The 18,889-nt window shown below is 35.0% G+C and overlaps 1 protein-coding gene across 6 annotated transcripts in view; it reads left to right on the forward strand.

The window, feature by feature from the left end:
• ZPBP (zona pellucida binding protein) overlaps positions 1 to 18,889 on the forward strand; it is an 88,136-nt gene that overhangs the window by 46,265 nt on the left and 22,982 nt on the right. For 4 of the 6 annotated variants that reach the window (XR_012014387.1, XR_012014388.1, XM_072791768.1 and 1 more), the window contains exons 7-8: positions 4,703 to 4,735; positions 5,257 to 5,434. Coding sequence is in view for 4 of the 6 variants with exons in the window: in XM_072791768.1 (XP_072647869.1) it covers positions 4,703 to 4,735; positions 5,257 to 5,434 (211 nt within the window). In the remaining 2 variants the exon portion in view is untranslated. Of the gene's footprint in view, positions 1 to 4,702; positions 4,736 to 5,256; positions 5,435 to 9,707; positions 10,985 to 18,889 lie in introns of those variants that run through there. The other 2 variants (XM_072791769.1, XM_072791770.1) reach the window with 2 other exon arrangements.

Raw genomic sequence — 18,889 nt, forward strand, 5'->3', positions numbered from 1 at the left:
ACTATATGCTGAGCATGGACCCCAGTGTGGAGCTTGATCCCATGACTGTGAGATTATAACCTGAGCCAAAATCAAGAGTTGGATGCTTAACCAATTGGGCCACCCAGGCATCTCTATATTTCATTTTTTTTTTAAATGTTGCTATTTAGCATCCTTTTATTTCATTTTGGTGAACTCTGGTTAACACTTCTTGTGAGGCAGTGTTCTACTCAGATTTTGGGACTTCTGATGGTATTGAACTTCTTCAGTTTTTGTTTGCCTGGGAAAATTCTCATCTCTCCTTCATTTTTTTTTTAATCTCCTTCATTTTTTTAAAGATTTTATTTATTTATTTGAGAGAGAGAGAGCAAGCAGTGAGGAGGGTCAGAGAGAGAGGGAGAAGCAGGCTCCCCACTGAGCAGGAAGCCTGATGCAGTACTGGATCCCAGGGCCTACAGATCATGACCTGAGCTGAAGGCAGATGTTTAACCTACTGAGCCACCCGGGGGCTCCTTTATTTTTAAAGGGAAGTTTTGATGGGTATAGTATTCTTGACTGGTAGTTTCTTTTTCATTCTGCACTTTGAGTGAATTATTACACACTTTTCTGGCCTGCAAGGTTTCTACTGAGAAATCTACTGATAGTATCATAGGGCGGGGGGGGAGGGGTACCTTTTGTTTGATTGGTTCTTTTTCTCCAGCTGCTTTCATAATTCAGTATTTGTGAATTTTGACAATTTAGTTATAACGTTTCTTGGTGTCCTTGGTAGTCCCCTTTGTGCACTCATTTGGGATTCTTAAAGTTTCATCAGTCTGGATGTCTGTCTCTTTTCCCAGGTTTAGGAAGTTCTTTGGTATTATTCACTTAAATTAGCTTTCTATTTGTTTGTCTTTCTCTTATACTTATGGGACCTCTATAATGCATATTGTTGACTTAGTTGATGTCAGATAAGTCCTGTAGAGGTTCTTCACTCTTTTTTTTTACCCCCTTTTGTCTGATTGGATAATTTCAAATGATCTGTCTTTGAGTTCATGGATTCCCTTTCTGCTTGATTGAGTCTGCCTTTCAAGCTCTCCATTGAATTTTTTAGTTCAATCATTATATTCTTCATACCAGAATTTCTGTTTGGTCCTTTTTTATTGTTTTTTGTTGCTTTGTTGAACTTTTTTTCATTTTGTTCATGTATTATTTTTCTGATTTCATTTATTACCTCTGTGTTTTCTTGTAGCTTACTGAGCTTCCTTAAGATTATTTTAAATTATTTGTTAGGCAATTCATAGATATTTATATCTTTATAGTTTGCTATTGGAGTTTTTTTGGTGTCATATTTCCCTGATTTCTTTGATGATAGTAGCCATGGTTGGTGCCTGCACATTTAAAGAAATTGTCACTTCTTCCAATCTTTATGGTCTTGCTCTAGAAGGGAATGACCAGACTAGAGATTTTGTGGGATCAGACGGGGAGTCTCTCAAACCTTTTCTGTGGATGCGCCTGCTTAATTCCTCTAATTCTATCCTGGGGGAATGTCTTAGAATTGTATTCCTTCTTTCAATTCCATAGATCCATGCTGGGTGCTGAGAATCACAGCAAGTGTTAAGAGCAACTCAGTCCTTTTCTCTGTAACAGTGCTCTGAAATGTCCGGGCTTTGTGTGCCAGCTCCACTTTTTTCCCTCCCTTCTAAAGGAGGAGGTATTTTATGATTTTGCTCCTTCTATTATAGTCTATAGGGTCACACCAGCTATGCTAATGGTTACTTTTCTCTTTTCCCTAAAGCAGTGCACTTAGATTTAGGGCCAGTGGGTACAGGTACCATTGTCCTCCCTCTTAAAGGTCAACCATCGTGTAGGAATTTACAGAGGAGGTTTTGCTATCCCCATCCTTCCACTCCCTCTTCCCCTTCCAGCTCCTTTTATTCCCCAGCTTTTGATAGAGAAGCTTTCTTGTTATTTTCCCTTTGTGACTAAATTATTTTCTTGGTTCATTTTTTTTACTTAGAGTTTTTTTCTTATTCCCCTTATCTCTGTAGGCTGCTAAGTTAGAACATTCTGGAATGCTTGGATTGATGTGAAATCAATCAGGAATTTGGCTACAATTACATTTGCAATTGTCTCCTCATTTTTAGCCTCCCTGTCTCTCTCTCTCTGTCTCTTCCTTCCTTTCTCTTTTCATTCTCTCTCACTGTTGAAATGTAGAAACAAGGTCTTTGTCCTCTTATGTTCAGTGAGATGATTTGTAGCAGGAGGATTTTTCAGGATATCTACTAATCTGTATGTTTGGAAATGGAAACCTTCCTGTATTTTTAAATGTCATTTTCATACTCCCATTGCCTGTGGGCAATTAGAAATATGCTACTTTAAAATTTTTAAATATAACTGTTTAAATCCCTAATAATTTCAAAACAAATTACAGTTTGCCTTCAGTTCTTAAGAGCCTAGTTTTTCTTGTGCAAGTTTCAGTTGTTCTGGAACCACGACCACTGCAGTGACATTGCTGAGTGAAGAGTAGACTCTCTTTTGTCTTTTGCTTCAGGATTAAGTCATCTCCACACTGCAAAGTTAAATTATTCTGTTCTATGCGCTGGAATTCAGTATGTATCTCTGGAAAGGATTCCAACTTTCATAAAATCTAACTGTTACATAAGTTTTTATTTTCTTTCTTTTGCCTTTGGTTCTGCTTTGAAATTGAACTTTATCAAAAAAAAAGAAAGAAAGAGAAAGAAAGAAAGAAAGAGAGAGAGAGAGCGAGAAAGAAAGAAAGAAAGAAAGAAAGAAAGAAAGAAAGAAAGAAAGAAGAAAGCAAGAAACTGAACTTTATCTCATAGTTCTGTGCCCAGTTCACTAGCATATGTGTACAGCATCCATGTTACAGTGTTCCCACCACAAAATGGACAGCTTTGTGTTTCTGTTCAATAATTTTTTATAGTTCTCCTTTGGGACCTTGTCTTAGGAGACATGACATCCTTTCTGTCACTTGCTCGCTGACCACCAGTATCACTGGTCTTTCCTATGCAAACTCACAGTTCTTTCCATTTCATCCAAGATACCTTTAAGCTTCTATCTCCTTTGTTTCTTAATTCCATCCCCATTTGAAGACCATAGTTATTTTCCACAGAGATTTCCAAATATAGGTGTAACTTAAAATTTCTAGAGGATTCTAACTTATGAGTGTACTATCTGTAACGCCTGGTAGATAGTAGCTCTTCCTAGTGGATAGTAGAGCTCTAGTTGGACTTGGGTCTTATGTAATGTGTGCTGTGTTGCCTGTTGTGGAACTCCCATGATGTTAGGTAGTTACTGCTTTCTAGGCTTGCTGGACTAATGTGGAGTGGATATTAAAGCCTTTCCAGGCACCTTTACTCACTACCTAATTTGGCATGGTCAGTGGAGCAGATTGTGGTATTTAAAATAAGCTATTCAACATCTCTTTTATGGAATTCAGATATTTTATAGACTGCTCATTATTGAAATAGTAATGGTTTCTTGTTCTAGTCCTCTAATTAATTTATCCAGTCATTGTAGAATATATTCCTTCCATAGATGCTTAATCATATTTTAGTTTTTTGGGGGATTGTGAGGGGAGGAGTAGCATGGACTAGGAACTCTGATATTTATTCAGTCAGATTAATTCTTCATATCTGAGACCAGATAATTAGTGGAGAGTTTCTAGAAGTATGATTTGTTCTTATACTATCCAATTTGGTTGAAAATGTTTTACATTAAAATCCATAATTCTAGGGATCCCTGGGTGGCGCAGCAGTTTAGCGCCTGCCTTTGGCCCAGGGCACGATCCTGGAGACCTGGGATCGAATCCTACATTGGGCTCTCAGTGCATGGAGCCTGCTTCTCCCTCTGCCTATGTCTCTGCCTCTCTCTCTCTCTGTGTGACTATCATAAATAAATAAAAATTTTTAAAAGAATCCATAATTCTAAAAAAAATCCATAATTCTTACCCAACTCAGAGAATTTGTCAATTTCACCCATTGGTATAAATAATTCCATGTCAACCATAAACATACTTAATAGAAAACATTTAATTAATGATTTAGCAGTCTTTTGCTTTCTTTTTATTTTTGTCAAAGAAGATATCTATCTTTATTCTTTTTAGAGGGAGCATAAGAAATAGCAAACTGTTTATGTGATCATTTTTGTTCCTATCAGTTTTTCCCATATCTAGCATCATTGATTTTTTTTGGGGGGGGTGGGGGTAGGGGAAGTAGTATTAGGAAGCTGAGTGATTATGATTGTGTCTCTTGAAACTTTTAATTATGGCCTGGCATTTAAATATAGTTAATTGGATAGCATATTTATATCAAATTAGTTTTTAAGTACTTTCTTAACCAAATTTTTTTTGTTTTTGATCAAATAAATAGCAACAAATTTACCAAAATTTATCAAAAGCAAACCATTTAAACTATAAAAAGTTGGTGAGTAGTTGACTAATAGAATAAATGTTGTATATTTACTTTAAATGCAATATATTGCATAACATTTGTACAGTTACAATCGTCATGCAAGGAATGTAATTTGTAAGACATTTGAAGAAATCAGTATGTTGTAGCCACCTTCATTCGTTATAGATTGGCATGAGTCCATTTGCTTCTGACTGCATTAGAAGTTAGAAGGGTAAAATGGAGGAGAATTAACTGGCTTGTAGAAGGTTTCAACTCGTGGACCTATCTCATGCTTTAACACTGAAAATCATAAGCCTCTTGTTAATTTTCAGGTTCAGCCCAGAATAATTATTACAAGCATAAAGGTAATTATAGATCAGAGTGATGCCATAATTATTTTATAAATTTAATTTTGGAAATTTTAACATTTGCTGTATTTCCTGTTTTTAAACCTAATTTCTCTTTGTGGAAAGAACAGAGGGTATTTCTTTTGAAAGGGTATGTATGCTTTTTAAAGATACTTAAAGTACATGTTTTTTAAAAATCACATTAATTGTTGGAGTACATTTCTTGGAGAGGTTTCATTTCAAAAAGCTGTTTTGATTTTTCTCATATGCCCATCCATATATTATTCAAAATCTAAAGAGACCAAAATGTTGGTTATATATCTGAATGATTTCTTTGTGTTGTATTTGAAGTACATTTGGAAATTTGATGTTTATAGGTGACATCTTTTAATTTTCACATGTGTTATTTATGTCCTATGAATATAGGATAAAGGACCTCAAGAATTTGTTTTCAGTGCTTCTAAGTACATAAGCACCCTTATTTGTTCTAAAATTACATTTATTTCTGATAATTTTCTCATGTTGTATTTCAATTTTAGGCTAAAAATCTTATAGAGAGATTTTTTAATCAACAAGTAGAAGTTCTAGGCAGACGTTCAGAGCCATTGCCTGAAATATACTATATTGAAGGTACTCTCCAAATGGTTTGGATTAATCGCTGCTTTCCAGGGTATGGAATGAATACCCTGAAACATCCAAGATGTCCTGAATGCTGTGGTATGTAATGAACTATAATTTCATGGTTTATACTTATGAACTCACTTTATAATGCCTAAACGAATGCCTATTATTTATTCTTACTGTCATATAGATATTCCTTTAGCTCATTCGAAGCAGTATTTGAAAAGACTATGTGAATCTGAAGATCTGAAAGAAGAAAAGCTGGCTTAATTTCAGCCTTTGTATTAATATTTATGCTAAAGGGGTTGGTTGGAAGTGTTAGGCAGTGGCCTGGAAGGAAAAGCAAAGAATAGAGTCAGAGCTACTTACCCTAACAGGAGCTGAGTGACATATTGTTTGGAATCAGTTATGGTTGCGTTTACATTTGTGTAGTCTAGACTAGGTATATTTTTACCTTTTTTAAAATTTAAGTATGTGGAGTGTTTTATTACTAGTTGTTTTTTTCTGACTTGATCCTAGCTCTAATGAGCCACTCTCTGGCTTTCATCTGTCTTTTTCTTATTATTGAAGAAAGTTCTACAGAGGCTATTTAGGATGAGTTAATTCATGGATTCCACATTTTCAAATTTTTATATTCAAAAGTTGAGTGAGGCAGTTAATCTTCAGTTTTAAAAGGCTTGCATATATCAACATCAATAAATTAGTACCATTATCATTTGGTCTTCTCTCTTTTTTTCTCTTTTCTGCGAGCTCGAGTCAGATCAAAATCTTTTTCCTATAATAGAGCACTAAATGTTCCTTTTGCTTTGTGTATTTAATCTGCTAGATTTTACTTTTAGTTTTTTTTTTTTTTCTGGCTTAGTTTTCCTTAAAGGATATGAAGTTGACAAAATGTACTTGGAAAGTTATCTTAGGAAATAGGACACGGATTTCACAAACAAAACACTATAACATATGCCAGCTTTGTAGCTGTTTTGATGATCTGTGATTATGTATATCACTTTATCACAGAAATGATGAAGAAAGCCTGGAAAACCAAACAGTGAAACCAGAACCTGATAGTTTAGCTGTCTAGTAAATGCATTTATATTTTCCCTTAATAAAGACCTAAGATAAATGAAAAAGTTTAAATGTTTGCATCTCATGAATTCCAAGGATTTTGGAATAATTAAACATAGCTCTTTCAAGTGAAATAATAGAACTGAACCCGTGAGAAGCACAAAAATTTTTACTACTAAAATTTTTTGCATTTATAAAATTTGGATAATAATGTAGCTGTCAGATTCCCTCATTTTACCACATAATTATAACATTCGGTTTGTTAAACGTTGTACTGTTTGATCCAGTTCATTAAGCAGTTATTTTATTCCTGACAACAGACCCCATGGGGGGTATGTAGTGAAACTTAAAAATCTCAAAAATTTTTCTCCCTACTATTTTGCTTTCCCAGAAATATGGCCTCTGTCCACAGAGTTTAGAGACACGGGAGATACATCTGTGGAATAGTTAGGGAACAAAAGCAGGAGGGAAGAGAGTGAGGAGATAACGGAGGAGACTGAGATAAAGGTGGGTGGGGTGTGATGGAGATACCACCTGCCTTCAGGAGGATGTGAGACTGGAGGGGCTTTGAAGATGCAGCGGTAGCATTTACTCTCCAAGCTAGAGCTGGAAGAAGCAGCAGATTTCTGGGGGAGTTCTGTGTAACCGGGTGAGAGGACTGGTGGCACAGGAGCTGTGGCCTTGGCGGGGCTTACAGAGCACAGTGGAAGAGTTCAACTTTAGCGTGCCAGCATGAGTCACATCTTTGAATAGAGGCGAGAAATACAATGTTTTTTAAAAATTTTATGGGATCATTATCATTGCCCAGTATACTTATTAACTAGTGATTTGCTAAATTTCATCTCATGCCATCATACAGTAAATATTTTAATTTAGAATTAACCTTTATACTGTTATCATCTGTCAGACAAATGAAGCAGGACTGAGCTTGCTTTCTGAATGGAGCACAGTCTAACGTGTCTGTCATATATGGTGGTTTTTGTCTATTTTACATGAAGCCATCAAAATTTTTGAAGAGCATATACTACCCAAAAGGACATTTAAATCATTCTTTGAGGGATCCCTGGGTGGCGCAGCGGTTTGGCGCCTGCCTTTGGCCCAGGGCGCGATCCTGGAGACCCGGGATCGAGTCCCACGTCGGGCTCCCGGTGCATGGAGCCTGCTTCTCCCTCTGCCTGTGTCTCTGCCTCTCTCTCTCTCTCTCTGTGAGACTATCATACATAAATAAAAATTAAAAAAAAAATAAATCATTCTTTGATTTGGAAGGCAGTATAAAATATAACACTAGTTGTAAGACAAAATTAACATTTTAAATGAGCTTAAAATCCTTTTGAGTATAAAATGTAATACTAGATAGCAGCAAATAAAACCTTGTATGTTTCAAGTTTATGTTTAACAAAGAAGATTGATTGGGGCATGAATGTTTGTTACATGAGACAAAATTACATACTTTTTTAGCAGTTGGTGAAGTGAGCAGTGGTGTTTTCTTCTCTTTTGGATGTCTTCTGCGAGTTTTACTTATAGATGACAGGTGAACACTGTATATTAACTAGTGGAGACTTAACATTTTCACCTGTGTTCTCATCCTCATTTCTCATTTGCTTAGCATTTAAAATTAATTTTCACTCTAAATTACTTCTCTAGTTTTACATTTAGCATTTATTATATGCATGATTTGTCAATCATTTTGGCACTGAAAAGGATTCTAATTAAATTGGGAATTATAGATGTCTCATAATTTCATAAATTATATTGCAAAGATAATACAACCAAAGACCAGCTAGAGTATTCTGATAAAATTTTTTTAAAACAAAGATTCTGAAATAGGATTTTCTTGGTAATTTCTATAGTTTTTGTTATTTCTGTAAAACTCCGTATGTCTTGTTTTTATCTTTCTCCATTTTATTCTTATCACCTCAGAAAAACACGTGTATGTTAAATAACATTTTTTGACATAATATCCCACTTCACCTTCTTTTTTTTCCACTTTAAACTATGGTAGTGGTTTTAAAAATCTGATGTGTATCAAAATTACCTAAAGATTTTCTCAAAAATAAGTCAAGGTATGTGAAGCAGACATCTGCATCTGTCATAGGCATTTTAGGTGATGCTGAAACAAGTAGAAGTTTGAGATTCCTGGGTATCAGCATTGGCATGGCAATACCTGGTAAAATGCTTACCGTACCCTTAGCTTTGGTGTGGTAATACCTTGGGGGAAGTGCTTGGGTAGTAGCCTTGGAAAGGCAGTATCTAGGTAAGAGAACTTTCCTTCTACTGGGAAACATTACTTTTCACTGACTGTTGCAAATCCAATGTATAGTTCAATAGTAGTTTATGCAATATCATTAATTTCTGTTGCCTTCTTTATACATAAGATTTGCTGTTATACATTCACTTTTGGGAATTCTAGGAAGACTCAAGCAAGGAGCTCTTTGATAGTGATATAGTGTCTGTGTGAGCAGTCAGAAGTAATTAGATTACAGGTTAGAGTATTCAAACATCTTGAGATGATTTTATTAATAAAGTGATTTTATTAATAAAGTCCTGTATACCTTTGTTCTTCATGTAGTGAAAGTGAATTGTTTAATAGGTACAGTTGTTTTTAATAAGATGTTTTGGATTCTGAAATTTATTCTGCTAAGACATGCAACCCTCAACCTTTGTTTTAATTTTAAATCCAAAACCAAAAAATAAGCTGATATTGACAAAACACAAAGGCAAGAAGTCTCACCACATACACAGCATTACATGATGATAAAAGGATAAATCTACCAAAGTAGATATAATAATAAAATACTGCTAAATTTGTGATTACTTAGTAAATAACATATGTTTTAAATACATAAAACAAAAATTGTCAGAGAGGTAATGCCAAGCCATATAGAAGAACAATGAAATTGGACCCAGTCAAAAAATCACCTCCAGATGTATTATAGATGTAAATACATGAAGAAAAACTATAAATATTTTAGAATATCATGTAGGAAATTATCATCATATCTTTATGTTAAAAAAAAGATTTTCCAAAACACAAAAATCCTAAGTTAAATAAAAAATGAGTGATAATTTTTTCTACTAAATTAAGTATTTCTGTTTATCAAGACAGTGCAGAGAGAGAAAAGATAATCCACAAAATGAGAAACTTGTAGTGGATATAACCAACAAAAGATTAGTACTCAGAACATGTAAATTAAAAAAGTCAAAACAATTTTTAAAAATGGGAAAAGATTTGAACGAGTGTACTTCACAAAAGAGTAATTCCACATGATCAATGGATACCTGAAAATATATTCAAACTTTCTGTCATCAGGGAAATGTAAAGGCAGAATGAGATCCTACTGCACAACTCTGAGATGGGCAGATGTGAGCAGCCCTGACTGACTAGGTGCTGGAGAGGGTGCGGAGCCCCACAGCCTGCCTGCCTCAGGGGACGTCCTGCCACTTTGGAACACAGCGTGGCGGGGCGGTGACTGCGGTGCACACACTGTGACTCGCATTCAGCTCTTATGGAAGGAAGTTTCATCCCAGCCTGTTTCCTAATAGCCCCAAACCAGAGACAGCCCAAATGTCCACTAATGGTAAAACGTATGAATAAACAGTGATCTGTTCCTACAATGGAATGCTTTACAGGAGTGATGGTGAATGAGCGGGGATCACAATCCTGTGGATCCATTTTATAAACATGGTCTGGGAAAGAAGCTGACCGCCGCAGAATCCACGTAACAGGCAGGGCTAACCTCTGTTTTAGAGATTCATTTGTGAGTGCCCAAACTCTCATGCAATCCAAGGAAATTAGTACACCCAACAGAAGAGTGCTGGCGTCTGCAGGAACGGAGGGAGCGTGACTGAAGGGGGCAGAGGAGGAATTTGGGGGGGAAGCCAGATTTCTATGTGATGGCTTACACTGTTTCTGGACAGGTTTCATCATGTTGTGCAGTTATGTCTTTTTTTCTCTCTCCATGGGTTATATTTCATAATAAAATGTGAAAAAATATTAAGTTTTCCCCCGAAGCTTGAACACCATTGTTAGAGGTGAAGGAAAAAAAATTGTGTGTTTCCTCTAATAGTTCCAACTTATCGTTTCTGTTTAGTGTCACTTGATCTTTGTCTTCATAAATTTATAATTTTAATGGAGCTATTAGAAGTGTTTTGTTCAATGGTAATGAGATTATTATGACTTATTATCTGTTAACCATTCAGTTATAAACATAGTTCTGTTTTACTCTGCTGCCTTCATACTAGTTTTATTTATTTAAAATGGCTAACTAAAAATTATTTTTCAGCATTTTGTTTATGTTGACCTTTAGATTATTTCCTATTTTTACTACTGTAATAAAGGTGATTTACAATTACATTTAGCTTTTATTTTTTGAGTTATTTCCTTGTATGAATTTACAGGGATGTGATAACTGATTTTTAAAAAGTGAGCATTTTGACTCGGATATTTTTGGTATATTTTATTTCAGATTAAGATGTTCATCCTATCTTAACCTTTCTCACAATAGAGGTGTAATTAGACTTGTTGGAACTACTTTTATTGGACTCTGAGCATCACTTCCTGAACAATAAAAAGTGGACTTTAATTTTTTTATTATTTTTAACTATTTATTTATTTATTTATTTATTTATTTATTTATTTATTTATTTTTTAACTTTTTATTTAAATTCAGTTTGCCAACATAGAGTGTAACACCCAGTGCTTATCCCATCAGGTGCCCTCCTTAGTGCTCGTCACCCAGTTCACTCCATCCCCTCACCCTCCTGCCCTTCTGCAACCTTTGTTTGTTTCCCAAAGCCATTGAAAGTAAGGCCTGTGTCCCTCATGTCACTAAAATCCTCCCTTAATTGGATTGCAAGGAAGACTTCACCCAAAAAGTGACTCTTGAGTCGAGCCCTGTGTGATAAGAAGCAGGTCATGGCAGAGATCTGTGAACTGAGTTTTCTTGGCAGAGAGAAAACGCAATTGGGATTTTATCTGATAGGGATTGCATTGAATCTATAGGTTGCTTTGGGTAGTATTACTATTTTTATCTTAATGGTATTAAGTCATCTAATCCAATAATACAGATATCTTTCCTATTATTTACATCTAACTTGATTTCTTTCAGCAGTGTTGTGTAATTGTCAGTGTACAGGTCTTCTACCTCCTTACTTAAATTTATTTCTGAATATTTTCTGATGCTATTGTAAATTATTTTTAAATTTCCTCTTGAATTGTTCATTGCTAATTTATAGAAATGCAACTGTTTGTATTAATGTGCAACTTTGCTAAATTTATTAGATTCTTAGGAATTTTTTTTAGAGTCATAAGATTATGTCACCTGTGAACAGAAATAATTTTCTTCTTCAGTTTCAGTTGGATTCCTTTGCTTTTCTTTTTCATATCAGATTATACATATTTATATGTTGAATATAAATGGCAAATGTGGATGTCTCTGTTGATTTTGATCTTGGGGAAGCTTCAGTCTTTCATTGTTGAACATGGTGTTACCCAAGAGTTTTTCACATATGGCCTTCAACATGGTTAGGAACTCTTCTTCTATCCATAGTTGATTATCTTTGCCATGAATGTGTGTCAACATTGGGAAAATGGTTTTTCTGTATCTGTTGAGATGAGCATGTGTTGGGTTATTTTCTCCCTTTATTCTGCTAATGTGTATTATTACATTGGTCAAGTTTTCATATGTTGAGTCATTCTTGCATTCTGGGAATAAAACCAACTTGGCCATGTGTATGATCCTTTAATAAGTTGCTGAATTTGGTTGCTTTTATTTTGTTGAGGATTTTTGCATCTATACTCATAAGGGATATTGAACTATATTTTTCTTATAGTGTCTTCGTCTGGGTAATTCTAGCCTTATTAGATTTAGGAGGTTTTCCCTCATCTACAAACTGTGGATGAGTTTGAAAAAAAAATTTTGTGTTACTTTTTGAATTTGGTAGAATTCACCAGTGAAGCCATATGATCCTAGGCTAGGCTATTCCTTCTGGGCAAGTTTTTGATTACCGATCCACTATCTTTTTTTTTTTTTTTAAGATTTTATTTATTTATTCATGAGAGACACACAGAAAGAGATTGGCAGAGACACAAGCAGAGGGAGAAGCAGGCTCCATGCAGGGAGCCTGACGTGGGACTTCACCCTGGGTCTCCAGGATCATGCCCTGGGCTGAAGGCAGGCGCCAAACCACTGAGCCACCCAGGGATCCCCCTGATCCCACTATATTAATAGTCACATGTATATTCGGATTTTTTATTTATGTGTCATTTTTAGTGGATGTGTGCTTCTAGAAATTTGCCTGTTTCATCTAGGTTATTCGGTTTATTGGTATACAGTTACTCATAATATAGTTTATATAATGTGTAAAATCAGTGGTAATGTTCCTGCATTCCCTAATACTGTGATTTTAGTGTCTTGAGTCTTCTCTCATTTAATCTTAGTCTACCTGAAGTGGTCAACTTTGCACATCTTTTCAAAAGAACCAACTTTTTTTTGTTGATATTTCTCTATTGTATATATTATATGTATACATATATAATATATGTATTTACCTCACCTTTCATCTTTATTATTTCCTTCATTCTGCTGGCTTTGTGCTCAGTTTGTTCCACTTTTCCTAGTTCCTTAAGCTAAATGAGTTTATTAATTTGAGATCCTGCTGCTTTTTTTATGTATGTGTTTAGAATTATAAACACACTTAGCACTCATTTTGCTGCACCCTATAAGCTTTTTGGTATATTGTGTTTTCATTATTATTTATCTCATAGTATTTATTTTCTTTGTGTTTATTAGTTGATACATTGATTAATAATATACTGTTTGATTTCCAGGTATTTGTGAATTTTCTAGTGTTCTTAATTTACTTATTTTTAGCTTCATTCTGTTGGGATCAGAAAAGATACTTCATTGATTTCAATCTTTTAAAATTTATTAACTTCTTTTTTTGTCACCCAGCAATGTAGTCTGTAGTGGAGAATGTCCTGTGTACATTTGATAAAAATATGTATTTAGCTACTTTGATGCAGGCTTCTATGTATGGCTCTTGAGTCCTATTGGTTTATAGTTTTGTTCAAGCCCTGTATTGATTTTTTGTTTGGTTGTTACTATTAAAAGTGGGGTTCTCAAGTCGTTATTTTGTATAACTCTTTTTCCATTCAATTCTGTCATTTTGCTTTAATATTTTGGGACTATTTTATTAGGTGCAGTGCACGTATGTTTATAATTGTGTCTTTATGATGAACTGACATTTTCCTTCATCAATATGTAATGTCTCATCTTTTTATTTTGTAACAATTTTTGTTTGTCCATTTTGTCTGATATTAGGATATCCACCCCAACTTTCACTTGGTTATTTGCATATAGTAACTTTTTCTGTTTTTTTTTTTTTTTTCCACTTTCAGCCTATCTGCATCTTAGATCTATTTGAGTCTCTTGTGGATAACATGTCACATAATTTTTTATCTGCTCTGCCAGTATCTATCTTTTTATTAAAGAGGTTAATTTACTTACATTTAAAGTTATTACTTATAAGGAGGGGCTTCAGAGGTTTTTTTTTTTTTTGATACATGTTTCCTGTATTTCTTAAAACTTTTTTTGTACCTTATCTCTTCCATTCATGCCTTCTTTTCTGTTAAGTTGATTTATTATGGTGACACTTTTTGATTCCCTTATTTCCTTTGTATGTATAGCATACTCTCTGATTACAACAGGGATGACATATGACAACCTAATTTTATGACAGTCTAATTTTAACTGATACCAACTTAAATTTATTCAAATATAAAAGCTGTACACCCCCTTTAAATTATTTGTGTCCTAAATTGTATCTTTAATACTGTATACCCCAAACAGAGATATATAATTATTTTTATGCATTCGCCTCCTAAATCCTTTGGAAAATAAAAAAAAAGTGATTATAAATAAAAATAATTATAATAATACCTACATTTATACTCCTCATGTATTTACCTTTACCAAAGATCTTTATATTGTCACCTGGCTTTGAGTTATTTTTCTAGCATTCTTTCATTTCTACCAGGACTCCCGTTAGCATTTCTTATAGGGCAAGTATAGTGATAATGAACTCCCTCAGCTTTTCTTTCTCTGGAAATAGCTTAATTTCTCCCTCATTTTTGAGGGGCATAATTACCAGATACAGAATTTTCAGGTAATTTTTTTTCCTTTTAGCTCTTTAAGTATATCATGTGACTTTCTTCTGCCCTACAAGATTTCTCCTGATAAATTAGCTGATAGTCTTATGTAGGATCTCATGTACATGATGAGTAGCTTATGTATTGGTTCTTTCAATAATTTTCTATACTGTTACCTTTCAACAGTTTGGTTTTAATGTGTGTCAGCATGGGTCTCTTGAGTTTGTTCTACTTGGATTTGTTAAGTTCTTTCATTTGTAAATTGATGCATTTCTTTAAGTTTTTTACCATTATTTTATTGTCTTTCCCTTCTCCTTCTGGGATTCCCATAATTTCAACTTCCAGGTCTCCTGCAAGTCCTTCTGATTCTATTCATTTTTCTTTATTTTTCTTTCTATAACTTGGACTTGATAATTTCAATTGTCCTATCTTCAGATTCACTGATTCTTTCTTATATGTACTTATATCTGCTGTTCAACTCCTCTAATCAGTTTTTATTTCACTTACTGTGTTTCAGCTACAAAATTTGTTTCCTTTTTATGATTTATATTTTTTATTGTTATTCATGTTTTTTCTCATATACCATCTTCCTCTGTCTTTTGTTCTTTGTAATCTTTTAAGCTTTTTAAACATAAGATAGTTTTTTAAAGTCTTTTTTCTAGTAAGTCTGAATTCTAGGCTTCCCTCAAGAATGACTTCTATCAGTTTATGATGTTCCTTTGAGGGCACATGGTTTTTTTGTGTGTTTGTTTCTTGCATGTTTTTTTTTTCTTTTTTAATTGGGCATTGGAATATTATAATGTATAGTCTACAAGTCTGTTCCCAGCCTCCCCTCTGCAACTTTGGGCATCAGTCGTAAGCCCCATGCTGTTAACCTGGGCTTCTCATCAACCGGCTGTAGATTGGAGGTTCCAACAACTTCCTTAGGTTTGATTAATATACTAGAGTAGCTCACAGAACTCAGGGACAACTATTATTTTATGTTTATTAATTTATTAAAGAATGTGACAAAAGATCTGAATCAGCAGCCAGATGAAAAGATATATAGGATGAGGACCTGAAGAAAAAGAAGCTTCTGTCCATGTTGACCTTGCAGCCTACCTTAGTAACACAAGAAAGCATTCTGAGTACACAAGTGTGGAAGCTCGTAAAAGAAAAAGATCAAAAAGTTGTTCTCATAGGTTTTTATAGAGGTTTCATTACAGAGTCAGGTTTTTCCCTTTCACCACTTTGAATATATCATGCCACTCTCTTCTGGCCTGCAAAGTTTCTGCTGAAAAATCAACTGGAGGTTTTATGGGGTTTCCCTTGTACCTAATTATCTGCTTCTCTCTTGCTGCTTTTAAAATTCTCTTTGTCTTTAATCTTTGCCATGTTAATTATTATGTGTCATAGTGTGGATTTCCTTGGATTCATCTTGTAGGGAGAGCTCAGTAGTTCCTGAACCCAGGTGTCTCTTTCCTTCCCCAGGTTAGGGAAGTTTTCATCTATTATTTCTTCAAATGTGTTTTCTCCTCTATCTCTTTATCTTCGCCTCCTGGGCCCCTTGTAATGCAAGTTTGTTCACTGGATATTGTTTCAAGAGATCTTCTAACCTATCCTCATTTTTTAAAAACCTTTTTTTTTTTTTTTTTCCCCTGTTCAGCTTGGGTGCTTTCCAGTTACCCTATCTTCCAAATTGCTGATTTGTCTGCATCTGCTACTCTGCTGATTCCCTCCAGTATATTTTTCATTTCAGTTATTGTATTCTTTTTTAAAGTGTATTCTCTGACTGAACTACCCAGGTGCCCCACATTTCAGTTATTGTATTTCTCAACTCTGTTAGATTCTTTGTTATATTTTCTTTTTGTTGACGTTTTCACTGAGTTCTTATACTCTTCTCTCCAACCCATCTTTATGATCATTACTGTAAATTTTTTACCAGGCATACTTCTTATCTCTGTTTCATTGTTTTTTTCCCTGAAGATTTGTCTTTTTCTTTCTTTTTAGAGTAAATTCTCATCCTCTCATTTTGCTTGACTTTTTGTGTTTCTGGGAATTAGGTGGAACAGGTACTTCTCCTAAACTTGAAAGAATGGTCTTGTGTATGGTCATTCCCTCTTTGGGTTGTGTGTGTACCTGCTGACTGTGGCTGGCATGGCTGGGGGTGCTATGGTGTGGTGACTAGAGCTGAAGTTGGTGTGGGTCAGGTGGTCTTAGGGCTCTCCATGCAGAGAATACCCTGTCAGGACACCTGAAGTGTATGGAAGCCAGTGGGTCCTGGGGCTCTGTATACGAAGGGCACCCTTGCAGGATAGATGATGCTGAAGTGGGCGTCCTGTGTTGTTCTATGCCAGAGGTGCCCTGATTGGGTGGCTGGAGTTAAGGTGGAATGTAGACCAGGAGTTCTGATGTGCTTTGCGCAGGGACAGGTGGAGTTGAGGTGGTGCATGGATGGTGGGCTTGGGGCATGGGGTCACCCTGACAGGAAGGACAGCTGTTGCTCTGGTTCTTTCTTAAATATTTTTAAGGATCTTAATTTTTTCCCCCTTTGCTCCTTTTCCACATCTCTACTCAACTGCCAAAGAATACTTTTCCCTTTTATTCTTTTTTCCCTCCTCAAAAAAAAAATATGCTTCTTGAATATTTGGAGATTTTCAAAATTTAATTTGGTACTGATTTAATCTACGGTAGTGAATTAACATACTCTGTGTTAATTTAATCCATATATTTATAGTTATTTTATTGGAAACATGTATATCCTGCAGTGATTGAGTGTATTGATTTATAAATACCAGTTATGTCCATGTATTTGATACTGTATGTTTGTTAATATATCTTATATTCACATGGATTTTTTGTTTTCTGTGAATCTTTGTTGTCATTTACCAAGATAAAATAGTTAAAATTCTCAAATACTGATTTTTAAAAATAATTTCTGACATTAATAAAACTACTCCAGATTTTTATTTGTGTGATTTTTTTCTAGACTTTTCACTTCATTTTGAGTTTTTTGTTTGTTTTTGTTTTTTTGTTTGTTTTTTAGAGAGAGAAAGAGAGAATGAGCAGGGGGACAGGCAGAGGATGAGAGAATCTCAAGCAGATATGGAGATGGAGCCCAGCTCAGAGCTTGATCTCATGACCCTGAGACGATAACCTGAGCCAAAACCAAGAGTCAGACGCTTACCTGACTGAGCCACCCAGGGGCCCTAACCTTTTCATTGAAGTAATTAATGTGTGTCTCTTCTATAAGGAATTATAACTAAGTCTTCAAGTTTTAATCCTTTTTCGACAGTGTCTTTTAATCCATTTAATCTATGGTTGGATTTAAGTATACTGTAATATGCTGTATTATTCACTTAAGTATAGTGTTTTTATCAGTTTCAAAGGTATTAAGAGGTGAGATGTAGACAGTATCCTTTTGAGGGACATAATTGAACACACTACAATCTGCCTTTTAGCCCTCAAATATTTCTGACTATACCACTTTGAGATACATTCCCCCTGTCCCAACATCCTCTAAAATTTCATACGATTACATCAACTGTATGTCTAAAATCTCATCTAAATATTAGTTCAAAAATTCCAAATTATCATTATATAAGTCACCCAAATTATGTATGGTTGTAACTCCAGGCATAATTAATTCATCTTGGGGTAACATTTCTCTCTTCTGTGGACATTTGAACTTAGAAAAAAATTATATACTTCCAAAATAAAATGGTGGGATAGGCATAAGGTAGACATTACTATTTTGAAAAGGGAGAAACTGGCAGAAAGGGGTCAACAAGTTTGAAACTCAGGAGGGAAAATTCTATTAAATTTCAGGGCTTTGGAATAGACCTGTGTAGCTCCGTCCTCTTCCCATGGGACTCACAGAGGTGCTAACTCCGTGGAGTCTCCATTGTCCCAGATTCCAGGCCTGTGGCTTTGCTGGGTCAGCCTCTGGGCAGGGGACACATTCATGTCAGTCATTCTTTTTTATTGAAGGGTAGCATGTGTTTGAAGATAATAATGCCAGCCATTTCCTGCTTGTTGTAAACATTTGGAAATCTAACAGACCTCTTTAATTTTATCTTGTCTGTATCCCCTTTAGTCCAAGTTAGCCATGTTTCTGCTGTGAAACATTCTCAAAAACTGGCAGATCTTCTGTGTATGTCCTGGGTATTCACACCATTCATCAAGACAGACAGGTTTTGTGGAGACCCAGATCTTTCCAGAATAGCTATGTATCGATTCCAGATTTCTTCTAGGATAGTTGAGTGGATCTATGAGTCACAGACCTAATTTCAGTGGCAAAAGTTTATCTAGCCATACCATCATTCTCTCCAGAGCTTGCTTTTCAGCAAGTGAATTCCCCAGTT

The sequence above is a fragment of the Canis lupus genome, chromosome 21, assembly GCF_048164855.1.
Source record: "Canis lupus baileyi chromosome 21, mCanLup2.hap1, whole genome shotgun sequence".
Taxonomy (NCBI): domain Eukaryota; kingdom Metazoa; phylum Chordata; class Mammalia; order Carnivora; family Canidae; genus Canis; species Canis lupus.